This window comes from Stegodyphus dumicola, chromosome 4, assembly GCF_044657685.1.
Source record: "Stegodyphus dumicola isolate Sdum_Otavi_A_Nest chromosome 4, ASM4465768v1".
NCBI lineage: Eukaryota > Metazoa > Arthropoda > Arachnida > Araneae > Eresidae > Stegodyphus > Stegodyphus dumicola.
In genome coordinates this window covers 10,257,615-10,278,664 of record NC_140771.1, presented here as the reverse complement: position 1 = coordinate 10,278,664, position 21,050 = coordinate 10,257,615, and the positions used below count along the sequence as shown (strand labels likewise).

At 33.9% G+C, this 21,050-nt stretch overlaps 1 protein-coding gene across 1 annotated transcript in view; it reads left to right on the top strand.

Moving 5' to 3' along the window:
- Window positions 1–21,050, top strand: part of LOC118187687 (SEC14-like protein 2) — a 70,165-nt gene that overhangs the window by 20,357 nt on the left and 28,758 nt on the right. The window contains exons 2-6 of the mRNA XM_035357961.2: window positions 4,316–4,389; window positions 5,212–5,281; window positions 7,085–7,128; window positions 8,931–8,993; window positions 11,912–12,005. Of these exons, the coding sequence (XP_035213852.1) occupies window positions 4,336–4,389; window positions 5,212–5,281; window positions 7,085–7,128; window positions 8,931–8,993; window positions 11,912–12,005 (325 nt within the window). The 5' untranslated portion in view covers window positions 4,316–4,335. The remainder of the gene's footprint in view (window positions 1–4,315; window positions 4,390–5,211; window positions 5,282–7,084; window positions 7,129–8,930; window positions 8,994–11,911; window positions 12,006–21,050) is intronic.

Sequence of the window (21,050 nt, the reverse complement as noted above, 5' to 3'; positions counted from 1 at the left end):
GAGGTTCGAATCCCGCGAACGGGCTGGCTGCATGGGCGTTTTCGTGGTTTTCCCCATATGTAACGTGTATACGAGCCAGTTTCCTTTAGAAAGTCGTCCACGAAGGCATCCCTCCTCTTAGGCAGATAGCCCTCGAGGCTTAGCCATAGTCACACACACACCTTCCAAAAGGTTCTCCAACCGTCCATGGTATATCGCAAATTTTGTCGCCAAATGGGCGATTTCTCGCCAAATGTGGCAACCCTGCCTCCCCCCCGCCATTTTATGGCAACTCTAAAACTGCTTTGCGGGGAAGCCATCTTACCGCGCCTTGACATTTCGTAACAATATGTTAGTCAAACGATGACAAGTTTTAACAGGTTCAAAATTGTATTGTTTTAGTAAATGCGTCATACTGAATTTCACGCATACTCTTAATGCCCATGAACTTATAGACAGACCCGATATTATTCCGCTTGCACATAAATTTCCGTATGTTTTCGTGCTGCTTATTATTTACATATCCTGCCATACTCTAGCCATCACGCAAATTTCCGGTCGATCAGCTGTGGCCTTCTTGATGCTGCAATTTTAATGGCCAGTCGCCATATTACTTAAAAGCTATTCGCAACTGTTAAAGGTTTTCCTCCTTTTTTTATTATTATTACCTGAGAGATAACAATGGCCCGTCATTCATTCATTCAAAATATGTTTTGTAACTCATATTCTATCTTATTTCCTTTAACTTAAAGCCGCAAGGTTTCTTCTTTGTGCTAATTTTCAGTACTTTTCCCTCTCATTAGCTCCGCAATTTAGCGTCTGTGGTACATCGGCTTTGATTTCATTTGGAATTTACAGATTTCCTTGCCATCTAGGTTAAAAACAGGATCTTAGAAAAAAAGGAACAGCAAAAACGTATTAAATACGTACTTAATGTTTTAATGTAGAATTTCCTATACACAGTCTTGCGTGCTGGAGATAAAAATGTTTTTTTTTTCTTCGTACAGTGTTGCCACCGATTGCTTTGAAATCGTTTAGTTTGTTAATCAAAAATTCATTGAAGTGTTACAAAATGTGAAATCGATAATAAAACAGATTTAAATTTGGGCTTCCACATGCCCATATTCTCTGGAAGATCTCAAATTTTGATGGCTCTAGGTATTGTTTATCATAATCCAAGAAACATACATAGATTCATGCAGATTCTTCATTATTTAATTTCTTTAAATATAATACAGAGTTGTAATATTTGGTTGCAGCAATTTGAAAAGTGAAACAACGCTTATTGTGAATCGAAGCAAAATGCCAAAACGAAATTGATAATCCTTCTAGGCAAATTGCCCCTTTGGACTAGTAATAATAATTAAACTTTGAAATTCCCTCAACGGACTTTTTCTTGCCGAAGATAAGTTTTTCTGCTTTTCTTTCCCCGTTTTCTTGAACTTTAAAAAACTTTTTGGTGTCTAGCAAAGTAAATTTAATGCATTAAAATAAAGTGTTCCGACTAAGAATAGCTCTGTTAATCTAAGTTCCAAAACTTGTCTTTAAATTAAAAATAAATATCTATTGATATGACTATCTTGTCAATGGTGACATTATTCTACAAAATTAACATTTAATTTTTCATTCTCTTTATCAGTAACTCATTAAGTGTGTTTTATATGTACATTTCTCTATATATGTATAAAAATAATATATAAAATCTGTATCCCTTAGAAAATAGTGGAAAAAGTATAATTAGCCCAAACCGGCGATAAACAAATAAATGCTTTACAAAATATGAAATACGTAGATAATGAAACGAATTCCAAATGCCAAATTTGGGCTTCCAGATGCCCATATTCGGGGGGAGACTTACGTTATTCAAACCTGGATGACTCTAGGTACCGTTGTTTCATCGCAATGCGAGAAGCATACATACATTTATGCAGATTCTTCGTTATTTCATTTCTTTAATGCATGGCTCTAATATTTGGTGGCAACAATTTAAAAAGTGATTCGCCGTTTATAATGAAGCAACGCAAAATGCCAAAACGAAATGAATAGCCCTTCTGGGCAAACTACCCCTTTGGGCTAAAAATGGCTTTATTTTTTTAAAGTAAGGTATCCTTTTTTACTTCCTTGTACGAAGTAAAAAGGAAGTATTGTAATCGCGAAAAGCTTCAGGCAGCATATTTCAACGAAAATATCCATTTTGACCGCTTTCGAATGCAATTTAACGATGATTTTGCGTGATATCTGTACGTAAGGACAGAATAAAGGACTCTTTTCCTCTAAAAAAACTAAAAAACTGCTTTAAAATGAAATGTGAAGAGAATTTTTCGTGGCGTCTGTACGAACGTATGTACGTACGTGCGTATCAACGTACGTACGTACGTGCGTACGTACGTATCTCGCATAACTCAAAAACGAGTAGCCTCAGAACGTTAAAATTTTGTCTATAAGGACTACTATAACATGTAGATGTGCACCTCGTATTTTGGTTTCAATCGGCGGCGCAACGTATATAAATATATTTATAAATATATCCACTCTGTTACCCGGTTCATTGATCTCAGTTTCTTTACTCTTATATGTTTGTAAATTGTACATTTTTTGCTTTAAAAATGATTGAATTATGTAGTTTTTATATTCCGGTTAAGGATTTTATGCCTTTAGTAAATCTGTATGCAATATTTTTAGGATTATCAACAATTTTAAAATTGTTTAAGTGCCGCTAAGCCTAGTTTGATGGCGGCCATTGATGTTTACATTTTAAACAAGAGACTAGTGGATTTGTTCCCAATCTAGAGAAACTTAGCTTCGCAACAAAAAAGATAACGCATTCATTTATTATTTCCAATTAAATCATGCTTAATCCTTTCTTGAATTTTTTCGAGGAAATAAGCGTTTAAGATTTACTTCGTAATTTTTAATACATATATTTTGAGTTTTTATGTATTTTTGCCTTTTCTCGAAGTGAGAACTGAATTAATTGAATGATAAATACTCAATCGTCTGTGAAAAACTGTTTCTTTTTTGTTTTGTTTGCTTAATTTCTTTTATACATCGTTCTAGCTTTATTATAGTATTTGAACAGAACATGTGGCAACGATTAGATAATTCTTTAAATGATATAAATTTTGGGCATTCAGAGTTATAATATGAACGAAATATAATACTGTTAAGTAAACCTAGCGCCAGAGTGTCGCTATGGTAAACAAAGTGAATTTTAAAGAATGCATTTATTCTATTATGGTTTATGCGCTGTCGGCGAAGCAGGTTTAATTCAATCTAATAAGTTTAAATAAAATGCAAGAAAAAATGCGTATAATTTTATATTCCGTACAAGGAAGTCATGTGGTGTACACATCAGATTTTTTATCTATTGTAAATCTTTAGCACAACAAATTTGGTTATATATGTAGAATATGAGATAATTAATAATATAGTTTAAAGATAATTCACTAGTTCAGCAGCAATCAATTGTGATAGAATAACTGTAACTTCTTAAGATCATATTTCAATAGTGTTAGGATAATCTAATGATATTATACATATCAATATATTGACTATACTTTCAGGATTGTTTATTGAGGAGCTAAGCGATAATCACTACAAGTAGAAGAGAAATTTTTTTTTTTTCGTTTAAAATTAACTTTTATTATTTATTTCACAAACTTTTCTTAACTCATATGTATGGAACTATGATATTTACGTTTTGATAGATGATATTTATGTTTGTTATATATTCTTTTCATAACTATGTATCATATTATTGTATTATATTTGACTATAATAATAGTAATATTGTAGAGATATTAGGATTTTTGGAAGCAAGAGAAATTAAAAAGTAACAACGCCTTCGCCGGGAATTGAACCACGGACATCTGGTATACCGGCCCAATGCGCAGACCACCGCACCACGAAAGCACGCCAAGAAGGTGGAAGAAATACCTTATAATATGAGCTAAATGCGAAATTTATAAGTGTACAAATTACATGAAAAAGTTATGTAACATAATAGCAAGAAAACAGGGTTTTAATACGAAATAAACTGATCTTTTTTACTCATCACATCCTCCCTAAATTCAATATTATGTCCATCTTCTGAAAAACATTTATATTATTTTTCTGTTAATTATAAAATGTAAGTTTTTCTCACATTACTAAAATATTTACAAAAGGTACCCTATCTACATAATATTTCCATCTATAAAAATGACTGTTTTTGAAAGTACTTTTTTTTTTTAAAATTTAAATCATGCTAAATGACAATCCGTTTCGAAGACTATCTTATATTCACAAAATATTATAAATCTGTCAAGATATTTCATTAGTTTTCTCTTCTTTTCAGAAGGGTGATTTTTATGTGACATGGCGACTTCTGACCATAAACTAAACAATATGGAGCAAGAAATGCTAAAGCAGGTAATTTTCTGCAAACTGCACAAAAATCTAAATTTACATACTTTTTTTTAAAGTGGTGTATTATTCTATTCAGGGTGAATAATAGCAATAAAAAACTTATTGATATATTTCTTATAAGCAATTTATTAAAAAGTAAAATAACTTCCCAAAGAAAACATTAACAAAACTGTGTTATCATACTAAAATCTTTGTGATAATGCCGAAGTTCCCAGTTCAATCTTATACTTAACCCTTTGCGGCACAGTGTGTCCGGTCTGGACACAGCTAAAAATTTCTTTCTGTACGCACAAAAAAATTGAATGAAAAAGGATTTATAGGTTACTATAGGTTACTCTGAACCTACTTTATTTATAGTAGATGGCAGCTCAATGAATATTAATGAAAACGTGATATTGAAAATGTTCTAACTCTGCAGTCACTTCTGGAAAATTTTAATTTATTTTTTAATTACTTTTACTAACAATCTCAGCTGCATTCGCGTTAGATTTAAATTTTGTTCATTTAAGTTCATTTTAGTAACTTTACTTTGCCTTATTGTAATATATATGTATACGAGAACAACAATCTCTATGTTATTAAAATAACGTTTTGAGAACCAGCATAAATTACACTTTTAATATAAGATGGATTTTGTGTTTTAGAGTTTATGCATTGCAAATGTCTCACATTTTCAAAAAAGGAATATCAAATTCTAATGAAAAAAGTTGTGAATGATATCATAAAATGAAAATTAATCTAAATTGATTCTTTTTGAAAAGATCGCCTTGTTATTTTATATACACTATAAATAAATAATTCCTAACTTTGAATTTTCTTTATTAGTTTCGTAACGCCTTAGACGATGTTTTGACTCCAGAACATACAGATGCCGTATTGCTGAAATGGCTCAGAGGTAAGCTTTTATTGTCTGGATGTTTATTACACAAATTGTTTGATTTCATAGCTTTATAGTAATGGTATAAGGATTATATTGAGCTGCACTGGTGAAGTAGAAGTCAGTTTTTTTTTCAACTGACCACCTTCGCGGTCTTCTTGTTGGTATTAAAGCAAATTTTGGGTGATGCAAATGTTAATTAACACGAAGAAGAACAAATATTGAGAGTATTAAACAAAAAGAATAAGCTTAATTTACATTAATTTGCAGAACTAGTTTCTAAGGTTAAATAGAATCGTTCTTCAGCTGCACGAGTGAAAATGACGAAGAAGAAGTATGTGTTTCCGTGATAACAATAGATAGAAAATTCAAGAAAGTTCTAGCTAAGGAAAGAAAAGGCTACTAGCGCAATCTATTGATCAAAAGGTAAAACACTTATGAAATAATTTGTTTAAAATTTGAAAGTTAATCCATCTGTACTTTCAGCTTAAATTATATCTGGTAATTTTATTATCTAGCACTTTGCTATGCATATAAACAGTCTGCATTAAAATGATTCATTTCAAAATTTATGGCTAAGGATTATTTAATTAATTATTATCATACCCTTTCTACTTCAAAATTAAATTGTCTTCTTAACGAGCTCTCGCTTGCTCACTTCTCTTAAGCAAAACTCGTTAATATGATACTCTACTGTATGACTAAATTTGCTGAATTCATCGATATATTAAACAAATAGCTATATTAAATGCTACCTCTTTTTACTTACTTCTCTTCGAAAAGTTTATATAAGCTGTACTGAAACACCTTATATGTTTACAGTTATTTAAGTCGTACAGAAATGAATGACACAAATGCTGCCACAGAGCGGAATACAATTTATTAGAAAAAAAAAAACTAATAGTCCATCAGGTTAGAAATAATCGCCGCCCATTTCAGTACACTTCTGCCATTTGACTGGGAGACCCCGAAAGGCTTTGGTAAACCAGTCTATGGGATGTTGGTGCACCACCTATCGGCAATTGTATGCAATTCGGCAGAAAATACAACATGTTGGCCCCTGACTACGTCTTTCATGTTGTCCAGCAAGGTATAGTCCGAGGCCCACCCACTTTGCACACAGATTTGTCATCTCCAAATCACCATGCACAATCACCTGCAATGTTCCTTGCGCAAGCCCTGTCTCGTCCTGCATCTTGTTGAACATTGTGCGCCTGTTCGCCATAATCAAATCCGACACTGCTGCCACATTTGCTGCTGTATGCGATATTGCTGGTCGTCCCGCGCTGACATCTTTGGCTGTGTTCTCCACTCCACTGCTGAACTTGGCCAACCAACGGAACACAGTACGCCTTGGAGGTGCTTTATTCCCGCACACCGACACCATACGACGATATGGAATTAATTCACTACGCTGTATCCCTTCCTTCCATAGGAACCACGCTGTCCAACGCTGACCGTGATAATCACCTTAAATCATTGCTGTCCACTCTCTCAATGACGACGGCAAAAGGGACGGGTCCTGACTTATACTGTTCGCTTGCGGCCAGCTCCATTTATGCATTCTGAGTAGCTCACACTCCCTTGTGTCTATTTCACTTCTTTTCCCTTTGCATAGTCTAATAGTTTCATCGCGAGAGCCCTTGTGTCAATCCTTTCTGTACGATCCAAGTACTTTACACTTTTCTTGTGTATTTTTGTGTGTCTGTAACTGTATTTGGCTAACTGAATAGACTATGACTGTTCTTTTTTTTTTATTTTTCTGTGAACGTATTTATGTATGATGCTTTATTCTTGATGCTAATTTTTTCTTTATTCTAGCCCGGAATTTTAATTTGAAAAAGGCTGAAGAGCTCTTTAGACAGGTTAGTTTTTGATAATAGTTAATTTTCTTTGAATGCAGCTTTAGGAATTATGACATAACTTCTTAGCTGTTGTTTAACATGAAGGAGACACGATCGTGCAAAAACTTAACAGTTTTTATATCATGCAGAGTAATATTTTACACTGCTGCAGAGTTGTCAAATTTACAGAGTAATAACTTACCAAAGGTGAATAGTGAATTAAGGAATCTATCATAAATAATTTATAGATAATTAATTAGAAAATAGAAAATTTGCGACCTTTTGATCAGATTTTAAAAATTAAAATAAGTGCTTTATCTCCCTTTTGGTGAAAACTTGACTAATTTTATAGTGCTGGCTCAGTGTATGCTTCTTATATAACACCTTCAATAAGCAAAGATAATTTTCAAAAACATATTCTCAATTTTTTTATTCTCTTTGCTTAAGTGTTTCTCATTATTCCTCTTTCAGTCAATCAACTATCAAAGTTAGTCGTTGGATTTTGGTAACCCTGCTGCTATGCTAAGCACCTGGCTTTTATATTGTTACGAAATGTACAGGCGCGGTGAGGTGGCTTTCCCCGCAAAGCAGTTTTAGGGTTGCCATAAAGTGGCAAGGGAAGGCTGCTCACTTCTGACCCCAGTTGTTACGTTATTTTCCTCCTTCAAGTTCCTACAAGTTGCGAAAATTTGCTTTTTCAATTTCAGTTAAGAGTTTTTAATAAATATCTCGGCTGATTAAAGTCGTATGCAGATGATAATGATCGAAAAGGCTTCCCACAAATTTTTGAAATCCGAGGTTACTTCTCTCGAAACCCAACTCCCCGCCGTTCCGGAGGAGATGATGTTACAGACAAACGAACAAACAGACAGATGCGCACAGATTTTTGATAGTACAAATAAAACGGCCGACCGAGAGGCATACTTTCAAATGAGCAGTTGTTCTATTGCAATGCCAGCTGAAAAGGGACCGGAAATGTATTCCTATTTGTCATCTTTTAAAACACTTCTTTGAGTGATTCTGATACAATCCCGCTGTAGAGAAAACGTGTCCGATTAAGCCATCATTCACTTCTTTTCATTTTCGCTGCATTCTGGATGAAGGGGGGTAGAAAACAGTCTCTCTCTGGAGTAAGGCCCAATTGTGTGCCGTTGCGAACGCTTAATAACATTTCTCAAATCGACTAGTTTGTCAAGGGGCAAACGGTAAAGTGGTTAATGTAATAAGTACAATATGCAATCAATGTCTTTAAAATCTATTGTTTCCATTAAAATAAAATTTCATCTCAAGCTTATAGCTGCTGAAAATTTGGCCAAGTGTCCTGCACTTGAATGTCTTGAAAATGTTATGAAATGTTTACTGACTGTATTAACAATTTAAAGAATTTTAAGAAGGATTAAAATTAATTTAAAGAATTTTGAGAACTGATATCTTAAACAACAAAATTCAGCAGTTTTATCCCAAAAACAACATTACCCTTCAATTTGATGTAGTAAAATGCCCCGAGGATATTTAATATTATGCTTTCTGTAAAGACTTTTGAATTTATTTCAATAAACTCATACTATTGTATTTCAAGGAGTTAATCTTAAATTACATCTGAAGGAAAAAAAAAAGGTCTGTTCGATAAACAACTACTTTTAATTCATGCTATCTGAGTTATTTTAAGATAGACAAACAGAAGTATTTTAGATATCTTCCTCATTTGTCTATTGGTGAACATATTGAAATTGTCTAAATTTAAATCAACGCACAATTTAAAAAAATTTTTTACACATGTTCATAACAATTCTTTCCCGTTTCTTAATTTTGCATTCTTTTAGAATCTGTGGGGTAGAGCTGTTTATAACGTGAAGTCACTTTTATCTACCTACAAAAAACACGAGGTAAGTGTACCACACATTTTCATTTAACCTTTCATTATATCTAAATTATGTGTTTATTTTTCTTGAAATATTATTATATACCCTTGATAATACAATTAACAAAATAAAATTGCTAAAATATTTTGTTTTCAAAGATATGCAAATGATGCAAATTTAATTAGCAATCATATATTTCTCTCAGTGTTTCTTTGCATAATTGTAGTTTAGATCTTTATAGTCTAGCAATGGTGGAAAAAATACTTTATCAAAACACTACTAGTTTTAATAATTTAAAAATATTTTTGCTGAATTAGTTTTTTTTTTTCTGCAGCAAAGATAATAATATCATTTTAGAGCCTACCAGCGGCAGAGTGGGGAAAGCTGCTGAATACTGATAGTTCGTTCTGGGGTTACAGTCCCATCGAGAACCAGCTCGTTACATTGGCCTTTTCGTGGTTTTCCCCATGTGCAACGCGAATACGAGCCGATTTCTTTTAAAAAGTAAGCCCACGTTGCGTCCCTTCTTTCGATGCATTGCCCAAGGAGAGATTGAAATCAGGGAAGCATGCTGGGTAATCCATTTTTTAGATAACATCATTTTTCATAAGCCTCTCAGCAGCATACGTTCTGCGTAGCTTATGCATTGTCATCCATAAACACAAAGGCGGGACCAATGGCCCCCTGACTCACGTGGAGGAGGATAATGTCATTACAGTAATGATCTCCGATAAGTGAACCTTAGTCGAAAATGTGGCGCTCCGTCCGTCTGTTATCATCATGCCTCTCCATATAACCACGCAAAGACCACTCCAACGGTTTCGTTCCGTGATTCTTTCCCCTAAAGACGAGTACGTGCCTCTACCGGCATCGTCCACTCCTAAGGCCAGATTTGGTGGTCTCTTTATTATGGAGGCTCCTAATAGATGGGCCAACTTTGCCTCTTATGAAGGAACAGACAATTTTTACATCCATGCCTTTCTCCGGGATTCGAACCCTCGTGGTTAGGGTACCCGGGCTCTTCGGTATCACAGTCAGGCTACCCTAACCACTATACCGTCTGGACGGCTCTTTTCCCGGTGTTAGTGGGATGAAAGCATGTTCCTACCTCTCTGGCGCCTTCTTTGCGTTTCCTACACTACAACGATGCCCCTGATGGCTGCTGTCAATGGTATCCAGCGTTCAGGATGGCGAGTGAATATGCCAACTTTATGAAATAATCTTGCTACGAACTGGGACACTTATCATCCGGGTGCAGTGCACAAATGCAAAAATTGTTGCCCACTGTCCGGTTTTGATCTCCTTTTGCTTTCAGAACGATATATCGGTCGCGACTCACCGCTGTGTTTCTTGATTCCACCACCAACAACCTTTCTTACTGCTATACCTGTTGTTTGAAGGCTTTTTCAAGCTCGTGAAACAACCCTTTTATCAATTCCAAACTCTTGGGCGACAAACGTCAAACTACGCCCATCCCCAAACTTGCTAATCCTTCCACCACGTGTAAAGGCGTCCAGATGTTTTCTTGTAGCCATATTGCACGTACACCTTGCACTAAAAAAAGGGTGGGACACTTCTATATCTTCCGTTCCACTGGACCGATTGCTGAAATTTAACTTGCGTTTTTTATATCTCGAAACCACGACTTAAGGTATATATTAGATTTACATGTAACATTGTTCTAACATAGGTATTTTGACACAAAATCCAACTTTTTCTGAAATAATATACAAATTTCTTTCCATATTTCAATTGTACGACTCCAATTATGCTTAGATATTAAATTTGGTAATTTGGTGAAAGATTTATGGAATTTTTTTTAATTTATCTTGGCGCATTTTTTAGTTTGCGCCAAGAATTATTCACCTGGCAAACTTCTTAATTTATAGCAGCCTATTTTCCTTCCCTTTTTTTCATTGTACAAGACAGGAAAAAAGTTCATCGTTCATAACTTCAAATAATTTTAACAAAGTGCGTAAACCACATTTGGCGTTATTATCGTTTATAACAAATATGCCAAATTTTAAAACGTGCCAACGTGTAAATTCACGTATATCTTAGGAAATTTTAAATAAAAAACCCTCATTTTTGTAGGTATGCTTAGGAATATATCTACTTTAAGGTGATAGTAAAATTTTATAGGTTATAATTGAATTTTTTTTTCCGAAAGATTTATAAAGATTATCTAAAAATACAAATTTTAAAAATAAATAATAAAAAATTGGTGAATTTTACTTGGAATGAAATTAATTTCGAAATGTTAAAGGAATAATCAAATAAGTTTAATAAAAAAAAAGAAATATTAATAAATGTATTTAAATTCAGCTAACATGGAGGAGCTAAAATTTTGAGAGCTAATTTTTTAAAAACTTCACGTGCAATTTTTACAAAACTTAACAGTTTGGCATAATTTGAGTCGTAGAATCGAAATATGGAAAAAAAATGGGTATGGTATTTCAGGAAAAGTACGATTTTGTGTCTAAATACCTATGTTAGAAGAATATTATATATAAATCTAATATATATTTTAAGTCGCGGTTTCGAGACATGGAAAACGCAAGTTAAATTTCGACAATCAGACCAGTAGAACGAGGATAAAAAATTATACCCCCTTTTTGTATGTTTGTGTGTGTGTGTGGTGTAGAGTGTATAATCTCATTTTAACTTACAGAAGAAGGCCTGAAAATGCGTCTTCTTTTGTTGTTAGCTTGCCTTGCACTACGAGGGCTGACAACTTGCGTTTCTGACATACCCGTCGGTTGTTGATATTTGCATATATAATCATTTTTCTACCGAGTTGGCTTTTCATTGTATGATGCCAAAAGCCCTTTCTAACAATTTCACGGTCGTATATCGAAAAATGAAACTGTGGCTTAAGTTTTGCACACTAGTGTATTTTGTAAGAAATATCTCCTTTTAACTTGCTTTCTTTTATGTTACAGATTGCAGAAAAATTTGAGTTTGCGAGCTACCTTGGAGCAGCAAAAGACGGTACACCCCTGCGTTACGTAGCCTTAGGTAGAGGAGACTTCTATGGTGCGCATTCTCTCTCTTCATAGTACTACACAACTGGCATTTAAAAAAATTTCAAGTTCTAATATTTTGACATCGAAGTGATGTAAAGACATTTAATATTTAAATCAATGTTTCTTACAAAACTATCTGAAATAGTCGTAATTTTATTCATCTTTTAATTAGATAAAAGACGGTAACTTTGTTTAAATTAGCATTTTCTGCTTTTAAGCTTCCACACTCTGTTAATAGTTATTCCATTACCACATGGAAATATCAGTTATGAAAATTCAGTTTGAATTTAGAAATAACTATCGGAATTATTCGATGGCAGATAACTTAGAGTAATGCATTTAACAACAGAGAGAACGATGCCGCTGTAATCCTTCTCTAATAACGATGCAAAAAATGTGATTCATAGTGATACATTTTTATGTCTGATGCGATATGGAACCCATACAAAAAATTCCCATAGAAAAATAAGCTAATTCTGTCTTATTATTTCAGCAACAATGGCACGCAATTTTGAATGATTTTCGTCTTTCTAATCAAATGGTTATGGAAGCTCACCTTCCATCCAATATTTCATTTAAATTCAATGTTAGTCGATTAAATGTGGCAAAAAAATGGATCATAATTAATCAGAAATCAATAACGCGAACAAACAAACATTCATCTTTACATATAGATTTTGTAAAACTTAAAAATGTTTGATTAACAAACTCTACGATTTAAAAGCGAGCAGTAACAACACTTTTTGCGAAATAAATCATTTTTATCTCCAACGCGCGAGACTGTTGCCACTCGGAAACATGAGAGCGAAAATGAGCGCTTTCAGAGTTTTTAATTAGTATATTGGCTGATTAAAGTCGTCCGAAGATGGGAATAGTCGAAATGGCTTCCCACCAGTTTTTGGAGTCGGGAATGATGTATTTAATGTTTGGCAATGTTATTTTTATTTCATCGTAAAACTTTTTATTAACAAACTCTAGTATTTGAAAGCGAGCAATGGCAACAACTTTCCGAATAAAACACATTTTCATCTCCAGCTTACGAGACTGCTGCCACTCGGAAAAATGAGGGCGAAAATGATCGTTTTTCCGAGTTTTTAATTAATATCTCTGATTGCAGCTACTTTTTTGGGGGAAAAAGTGGACGTCGGCCTTTTCCAAAACCCAAAAAATAATAGTAGAAAGTTTGGTGACGATAGCTATAAAAGTGACGGAATTATTAAAGGACAACCAAACACACTGAGAGATTGATAGTAGTCTCTGGATGTAATAATCAATGTTTGTTTGTCGTTTATACAAATCTATAGCTTAATTCCGATCTTTATGAAACTTGCCACACTCGACCTTGAAAAGAAGAAAAAGGTCACTGTCTGCACAGCACTTCTCAAAAACCCACCCCATGGGATCCGTATTCTTTATATTTTATTCTAATTTAAAGAACTTTTCATTAAAAAACTCAGGGATTTAAAAGCTTTGCATTTTCACTCTGCAAAGCGTAAGATATATATTTTTTTCAAATTTAATCAGAAGATATAAAAAAAATATTTTTTTAAACTGAAAGGTTTCAGATTTTAAATTACGTCCAAATGGGCGTTTTTTTAACGTTTTGTGTGTTACCTTTATTTATTAAATACCATGTTCTTTGCCATAAAATTCAGTTCAATAGCAATGTCGCAAAATAATTTTGAAATGAGCATATCTTTAGAATTTCCAATACACAGTTCTGCGCCCTGAAGATAAAAAGGTTCCCCCCCCCCGCAGAGTGTTGTCATTGCTCGCTTTTGAATCGTTGAGTTTGTTACTCAAAAATTCGTTAAAGTTTTATAAAATATGAAATCGATCATAAAACAAATTCCAAATTTCAAATTGGACATGCCCATAAATTCCACATGCTCATATTCGTAGGAGAATTAAGTCATTCAAAATTCGATGGTTCTACGTAGAGCCATCGAATTTTGGATTCAAATTCGCATTGTAACAATGCGAGAAATATACGTACATTTATGCACAATTCCTTATTTAATTTGTTCAAATATAACACAGGACGATAATATTTGGTGGCAACAGTTTGAAAAGTGAAACGGACATTCAGAGTGATTCAACGCAAAATCGCAAAACGAAAACAATACTCCTTCAGGACCAAAGCCCCTTTGGACCAATTATGTTACCACTCGGGAAATGGCAGATATATATTAATTTGTCTCGAATTTAATTTTAAAAAAAATTCGGCTATTTCAGAGAAATGTGGTGCCACTGCCCATAATTAAAATATTTTAAGTGTGTATTTTAAGCATTAACATATGTGTTATTGCATCACAAGCACATACTTTCCTTTTTGAAAGTTAATATGTAATAGTCATTCCAAAGCATTACTTTCGCAGCGAAACCAATTATGCAACCAAAACAAAAATCGATTGATCGATCTACACCTCAAGTGCGAACGAAATAGCCATCACGAGCTTCAGAAACAAGCGAGCAACGGGAAGCAAGACTAAAAGACGTTCGAGAACGCACTGCTCAAGTCCGTTCGTCTGAAACAGACGAGCTACGAAAAGCAGGATTGGAAAACGTTCGAGTACGCACTGCTAGATCCACACGAACATTGCAGGCTAATTTAAATCTCTGTGCATTCCATTACGATGCTGATTATGATTACATGAACATGAGCATGAACGCCGAACTCGGAGCCCTTGCCCTGGAAGGTTCTAAGATCTCCCTTTTCAAGGTTTGTAGAACTGAGACTCCAGAGACTACCGGAGGGAACGCCACCACTCGCCGCTCGGTACAGAGGGATGTAAATTCCCTAGACAAGTTCACCGACGGAAGAAAGCCGACGGGCGACCATCGCGAAAAGATCCACAGGGCCGATCCTCAACCCCCGGCTAGTACAACAAAAATACTTTCCCACGATCGGGGCACCACTCCCTCTCACAGTACTAGAATTAATTCACAAGATTAAAGATACAAGTCAGACATCACCGTCCCTCTGGGCCGACCGGCGGGAGCCAATCTTCCTCGGTTGATCTTCGATGTCTGACTATGTAACGTCTCCACAGCCAAGGTCACAGACAAGACAGTACCAGTACGGTCCCTGCCAAGCCTGAACCACCACCGAATAAACGATGGCCCTAGTCTTTTCCTGTAAAGATGGTTCATTTACCCAAGAAATCGAAGCTCTCTGAGCACAAGTCCAGCCAGTTGTCTGGAAGAACCCCGGGTCTCCTCCCACAAGTGGTCGGTTCCGGAAATCCCACCCAGTCGATTCCAAAGGATGTTTGTCCAGCACCGTTAACCTATGCCAGCTGAAGCCGACATAGTTACCAGCGAGCGCCACGAGGAGGCCGATGCTAAACTGAGGGAGACAAGGCGAACCCCCTCCCTCGGCACCCGCATCTTTAGATCAAACCCCCGGTCTCCTACCGCCAGCGGTCGGTTCCGGAAATTTGTCCTCAGATACGGGATCGTGATTACAGTGTTCAACCAAGTATGGTCGTAGGAAAGATGGATAAATTTTGCATGTGTTACAGAACCCTCAAATTTAAGAATGAAGCAACAGGAATGTACTGCATGGATGGAAAAGTGAAATTGCCAGAATTAACTTCACCATACGAACCATTATCGACCTTGGTTCAGGTGACACAAGCCAATCGTAATGTGCAAAATACGCATAAAAGAAATAATTTCATAACAGAATTAAAACGCAAACACTTTCTTTCAAGTAACATTGCAATGCATTATGGTAACAGCTAGTTATATTCTAAAGTGGGTATCTTATGCCACTCAATGAATCTTTCAAAAAAAAAATATGGCGGCAATTGGCGGCTTGCTTATGGCCTATATTTTCCACTGACATCTCTTAAGCACAGTCTTTCTTTTCTAGTATCTGTTTTAGTCTGAGATATGAAAATAGCGTTATTAAAAAATCAAAAAATACATAAGACTAAAATATAATTCTTTTAATTTGTTTAATTTTGAATGCTTGCTACCCATTCCTTTTATTTGAACTTAGCCCAAGAAGATCGTTAATCCCGAATGGGATATTAGTCTCGAAATGGCATTTTACGTCCAAACACTTAAATGCGTTGTATCACTTTTCAAATTGTTGCCACCCAATAATATCGTCCATTATTATATTTAAAGAAATTAAATTATGAAGAATCTGCATGAATATATGTATGTTTTTTGAATTGTAAAAAAGAACAACGGTACCTAGAGCCATCCAATTTTCAATAAAGTAGTCCTCCACTTGAATACAGGCACCTGGAAGATCTAATTCGAATTTCGAATTTGTTTTATTATCTATTTCATAAGATTTACAAAATATGAAATTGACGAATTTTTGATTAACAAACTCGATGATTTCAATGCGAGCAATGGCAACACTGTACGGAATAAAATGTTTTTAACTCCAGTGCACAGGTCTTTCTATGGAGAAATTCTAAAGATATGCTATTTTTAATTATTTTGTTATTTTGCTGTTGGATCGAATTTTGCGTGGCTTAAGCACCAAGAACATGATATTTAATAAGTAAAGTAAAGACATAAAATGTTAATAATGGAAAGATAAAAGAAAGTTTTTGTAAAGCCAACTTAGCAAGCAAACTGAAAATTGGTATGAGGACTTGAGGGAAAGGCCGGGAAAAAAAAAAAAAAAAAAGAATAATGTATACTAACACTTAACGCTGCATCGAGAATTTTAAACGTGTACTGCTATGCTGCTTTGAAAATTTTTGTAATTTTGCTGTTGAATTGTGTATGGCGTAAGTGAGAAGAAAATGGTGCTAAATAACAAAGCTAAAAAGACAAAAAGAAAATGGGTTAACAGGAAAGGAGTGTAACAACAGGCTGGTAGACTGCGAGCTCAGTGCGAGCATAAAGCACCTTAACAAAAACTCTTGGATGACCGTTCAAATCTCAAAACTTTCAGAAATTTTAGTCCAAAATGACAATTTGCACAGAAGGACTATTAATTTCATTTTGGCATTTTGCTTTGATTCAGTACAAGCGTTGTTTAATTTTTCAAATTTTTGCCACTAAATATTATCGCCTTGTATCATATTTAAAGAAATTAAATAATGAAGAATCTACATAAATGTATGTATGTTCTCGCAATTATGATAAAGCAACAATACCCAGATTTGAAATTTGTTTTATTATCGATTTCATATTTTGTAAATCTTTAACGAATTTTTGTTTAACGAACTCAAGGATTTCAAAGCGGGCCATGGCAACGTTGTACAGAAAAATATTTTTATCTCCAGCGCGCGAGACTGTGTATCGGAAATTCGAAGCTTGTTGAGTCATTAGGTTTTATTGAAGTAGGAAACATGAAAAATGACCAATGCCCTTTCCCGACTCCAACTTTGACCTCTCGAATACGCACTGAGTATGCTACCGTTACACCAAGAAGACGTGCTGGAAGGAGAGAGAAATTACCCTATAAGCTTTCCACAGGAAAAATTGTCTTTTTGTGTTTTTCACAGGTGACAAACAACAAATGAGGCGATCATAAATGCTTCGTGCGGTATTTTGCCATTTTTTAAGGAAAACATTGTCAAGTTCTTTCTTAACTGGATTCACTAAAATAAAGTAATATGTGGACTAACTTTGCATTCATGATAAGTAAATAACTAAAACACATAAAAAGCTTTAAGATAAGAAGTTATCCGTGACAAACAGCAATAATCTTTAAACAATATGATTTTTTTGTTCGAGATAAACAAATATTTGTTTACGAATTGTTGTTGGAAATTCATAATTTCATAATTGATTTCCCTTTTCTTTTCATTCATATCTAAGCGATAGATTTAGATAAAAACGCGGAAATGAATAATAATAAATATCACACTTCGAATTTCACCAGTTTGTAAGCAAACAGGAATATTTTTTGGAATAGATTTTTCGTAAGTTAAAGATCTCATCAAATTTAGCTCTTAATCCAGTATTTCTGCTTTATAGTATTACGTATTTACTATTGCTCTGAACTTAATAATTTCTCCTCAGAATTTATTTCTATTTTTATAATAATCAAAAAGTATCGTGATTGATTCTATAAGTGTGTTACTTACCTTGAGTTTCCAGTTCTACCTAAAGATACGATCTAAATATGATGCTGCATATCATAATTTCGTATCATGGTTAGATTCTATCTATGATGATATTGATATCATGATATTGCATTATAATATTTAGATCATATCTAAATATGAAATTGCATATTATATTTTGATCGGTGCTACTTTGGTAGACGGTTGTACGGATTTTTAACGATTTACTTTGGCGCAATTGTTGGTACGGTTTTTACAATCATCAGCCATCTTGAAAAACGCTGTTTTTACGTATTTTACGCATAGTAAATTATTCGAAACTTTAAAATCATAAATATCGTTAAAAATAATGAATTAATTTTTTGTTGAAAACTTTCCTTTTTAAGATGGCAGGCAAATGTAAATAAATACACTTACAACGAGTATAAAATACTAAAGTAAGGTTAAATTATTACTTTCATATAGCAAAGAAATAGAATGAAAACACCGCTATAAAAACATTGCGCCAACGTTTAATTGGATTAAAATATTACTTAAACTGAATATCGAATTAAAAACCATCATACCAACGTTTAAAAGAATTAAAATTTTACTTAAATTCAAATACTTTAAAATAATAAAATAAGAACGCTTCGTACACAAGAGCTAAAATGACCGCAATTAGAAGTTTACTGCCGGTAAAAAAGGAGGAATTGTCTAATTCTTTTTTTCACCCATTACAGCGGTTATTTCTTCCACCGTAACCACAATACCATATACTGCCGTCCTCGGAATCGGCTCTTTTAACAATCTTCATCTATGATCCACATTTCTCGCATTTCATTGAAGAAGCAATTAGCGAGGTTTCCTCCAAAAATTTAAAATTAATTTCCTCTGAGCCTTGTAACAATTTATAAATAAATCTTTGACTAGGAAAGCCAGGTTGGCCAAAATAAGGTCTCAAAGGACAATTTTTTTATTCCGATACCGATAATTCTTGGTATTTATCAATAACAATATTAATGTTCGAAAAGGACATATCCGTTCTCTATGAGATCTAAGAAATTCGAAGAGATGAATAATAAAATTTAAAAAAGGCGCGGTAATGCACAAATATTCAGTAACCAATCAGGGAGCTGATTAAATCACGCATAGAATTAAAATTATTTAAAAAATCATACATAATAAAATCATTTTTCAAAAAAAATGCAAAATTAAATTGTATTTTAATATTTAACAGCCATAAATAATAACTTTATAGATATTAAAACCAATAACTTTTACAGTAAAGTGACGTCATTGATTACATCATGAACAACATAAAATTATATAAAATACCATAAACAACAAAATTTTTATTTCAAATAAAAATGCAAAATTTAATTGATTTTTAATATTTAGAAGCCATAAATAATATTTAAAACACGAAATTTATGCATAATAAAACGCATTATTTTTTAAATAAAATGACAACGAAGTATCGGTTACCATAAATAACTTGTCCAGCAATGGGTGTACCATAAGCTGTATCACTCGCTAAAAAATATCTCGCCAAAATCCGTGCAACCGTCTACCAAAGTAGCACCTTTTGATCTAACAGATGCTAAATTTCATATGTATTCTAAATGTGTTATTGCAATTCATATATAATCTCTAAATATTGCCGTGTATGAATTCACATTTATTAGCACAAAAGCGCGGAAGCCTGGAAGGGCTTTTAATCTCAAAACGGCATTTTGTGGCGTTTCTCTATAAACGACGAATCAGTTTTTAAATTCTTACCACCAAATATTATCCCCCTGTATTATATTTAAAGAAATTAAAATAACATAAAATAAAATCTGAAAGCTTTCAGATTTTATATTACGCCCAAAGGGGCGTTTTTTTAACGGTTTGTATGTTGCCTTTATTTATTAAATATCATTTTCTTCGCACTTAAACCACATAAAATTCCATTCAACAGCAATATCTAAAAATAGTTAAAAACAGCATATATTTTCGATAGAATATCCGATAGACAGTCTCGCGCGCTGGAGATAAAAATGCAATTGTTTGAACAGATTGCCATTGCTCTCTTTGAAATCGTTGAGTTTCTTAATCAAAATTTAGTCAAAGTTTTACAAAATATGAAATAGATAATAAAAAAATTTCGAATATAGGACTTCTAGCTGCCCATATTCGGGTAAAGCATTACGTTATTCAAAATCTGATGGCTCTATGTACCGTCGTTTTTTGACAATACGAGGAACAAGCATACATTGATGCAGATTCTTTATTATTTAATGTCTTTAATATAGTAGCATAATATTTGGTGGCAGCAATTTGAAAAGTGAAACGGACATTTATAGTGAAATAACGCAAAATACCATTTCGAAGCTAATAGCTCTTCTGGGATACCGCCGCTTTGGGCTAATAATAAAAAATCTGCATGAATGTATGTATGTTTCACCGCATCCCTCTCCGCGGACGGTTCAGAGGATCTTCACCCCCTTTCCCTACCACCCACCTCTCAAGAGGACATTCCACTCGCCGCATACTTAGAGTGCCCCAATGTCGCACAGACACTATACGTTAACAAACATTCATGCCTTCTCCGGGGTTCGAATCTGAACTCACCGGTACGGTAGTCACTTTTTACTAAAATTCGTTTACATCTTCTTAACAAACAGATATATTTTTAAAAAGTGTATTCCTAAATTGTTTGTAAAATGCTGATTGAAAATTTAGCTTTAATTAAAATTCTAATACAAGCGAGAGTTGTTTTTTATATTACTTTACGTGAAGAATTGCAGAAACGTTTAAGATTCGGGTTCGAGAAAATTTAGATTACGTCCTATTTCTTCTTTATACAAAATTGATTTCCTGTATAGAAAATATATATATATATATATATATGATGTACCAGCTTTTGTCCGGAATAAATAGATTGGTGAAGAAATATAGATGAAGTCGTAGCTTAAATTATCAGACGATAAGTTTAAAAAACAGGATCCATTTATTATTGGTCAGGAGAAATAGCAGTTACAAAAAAT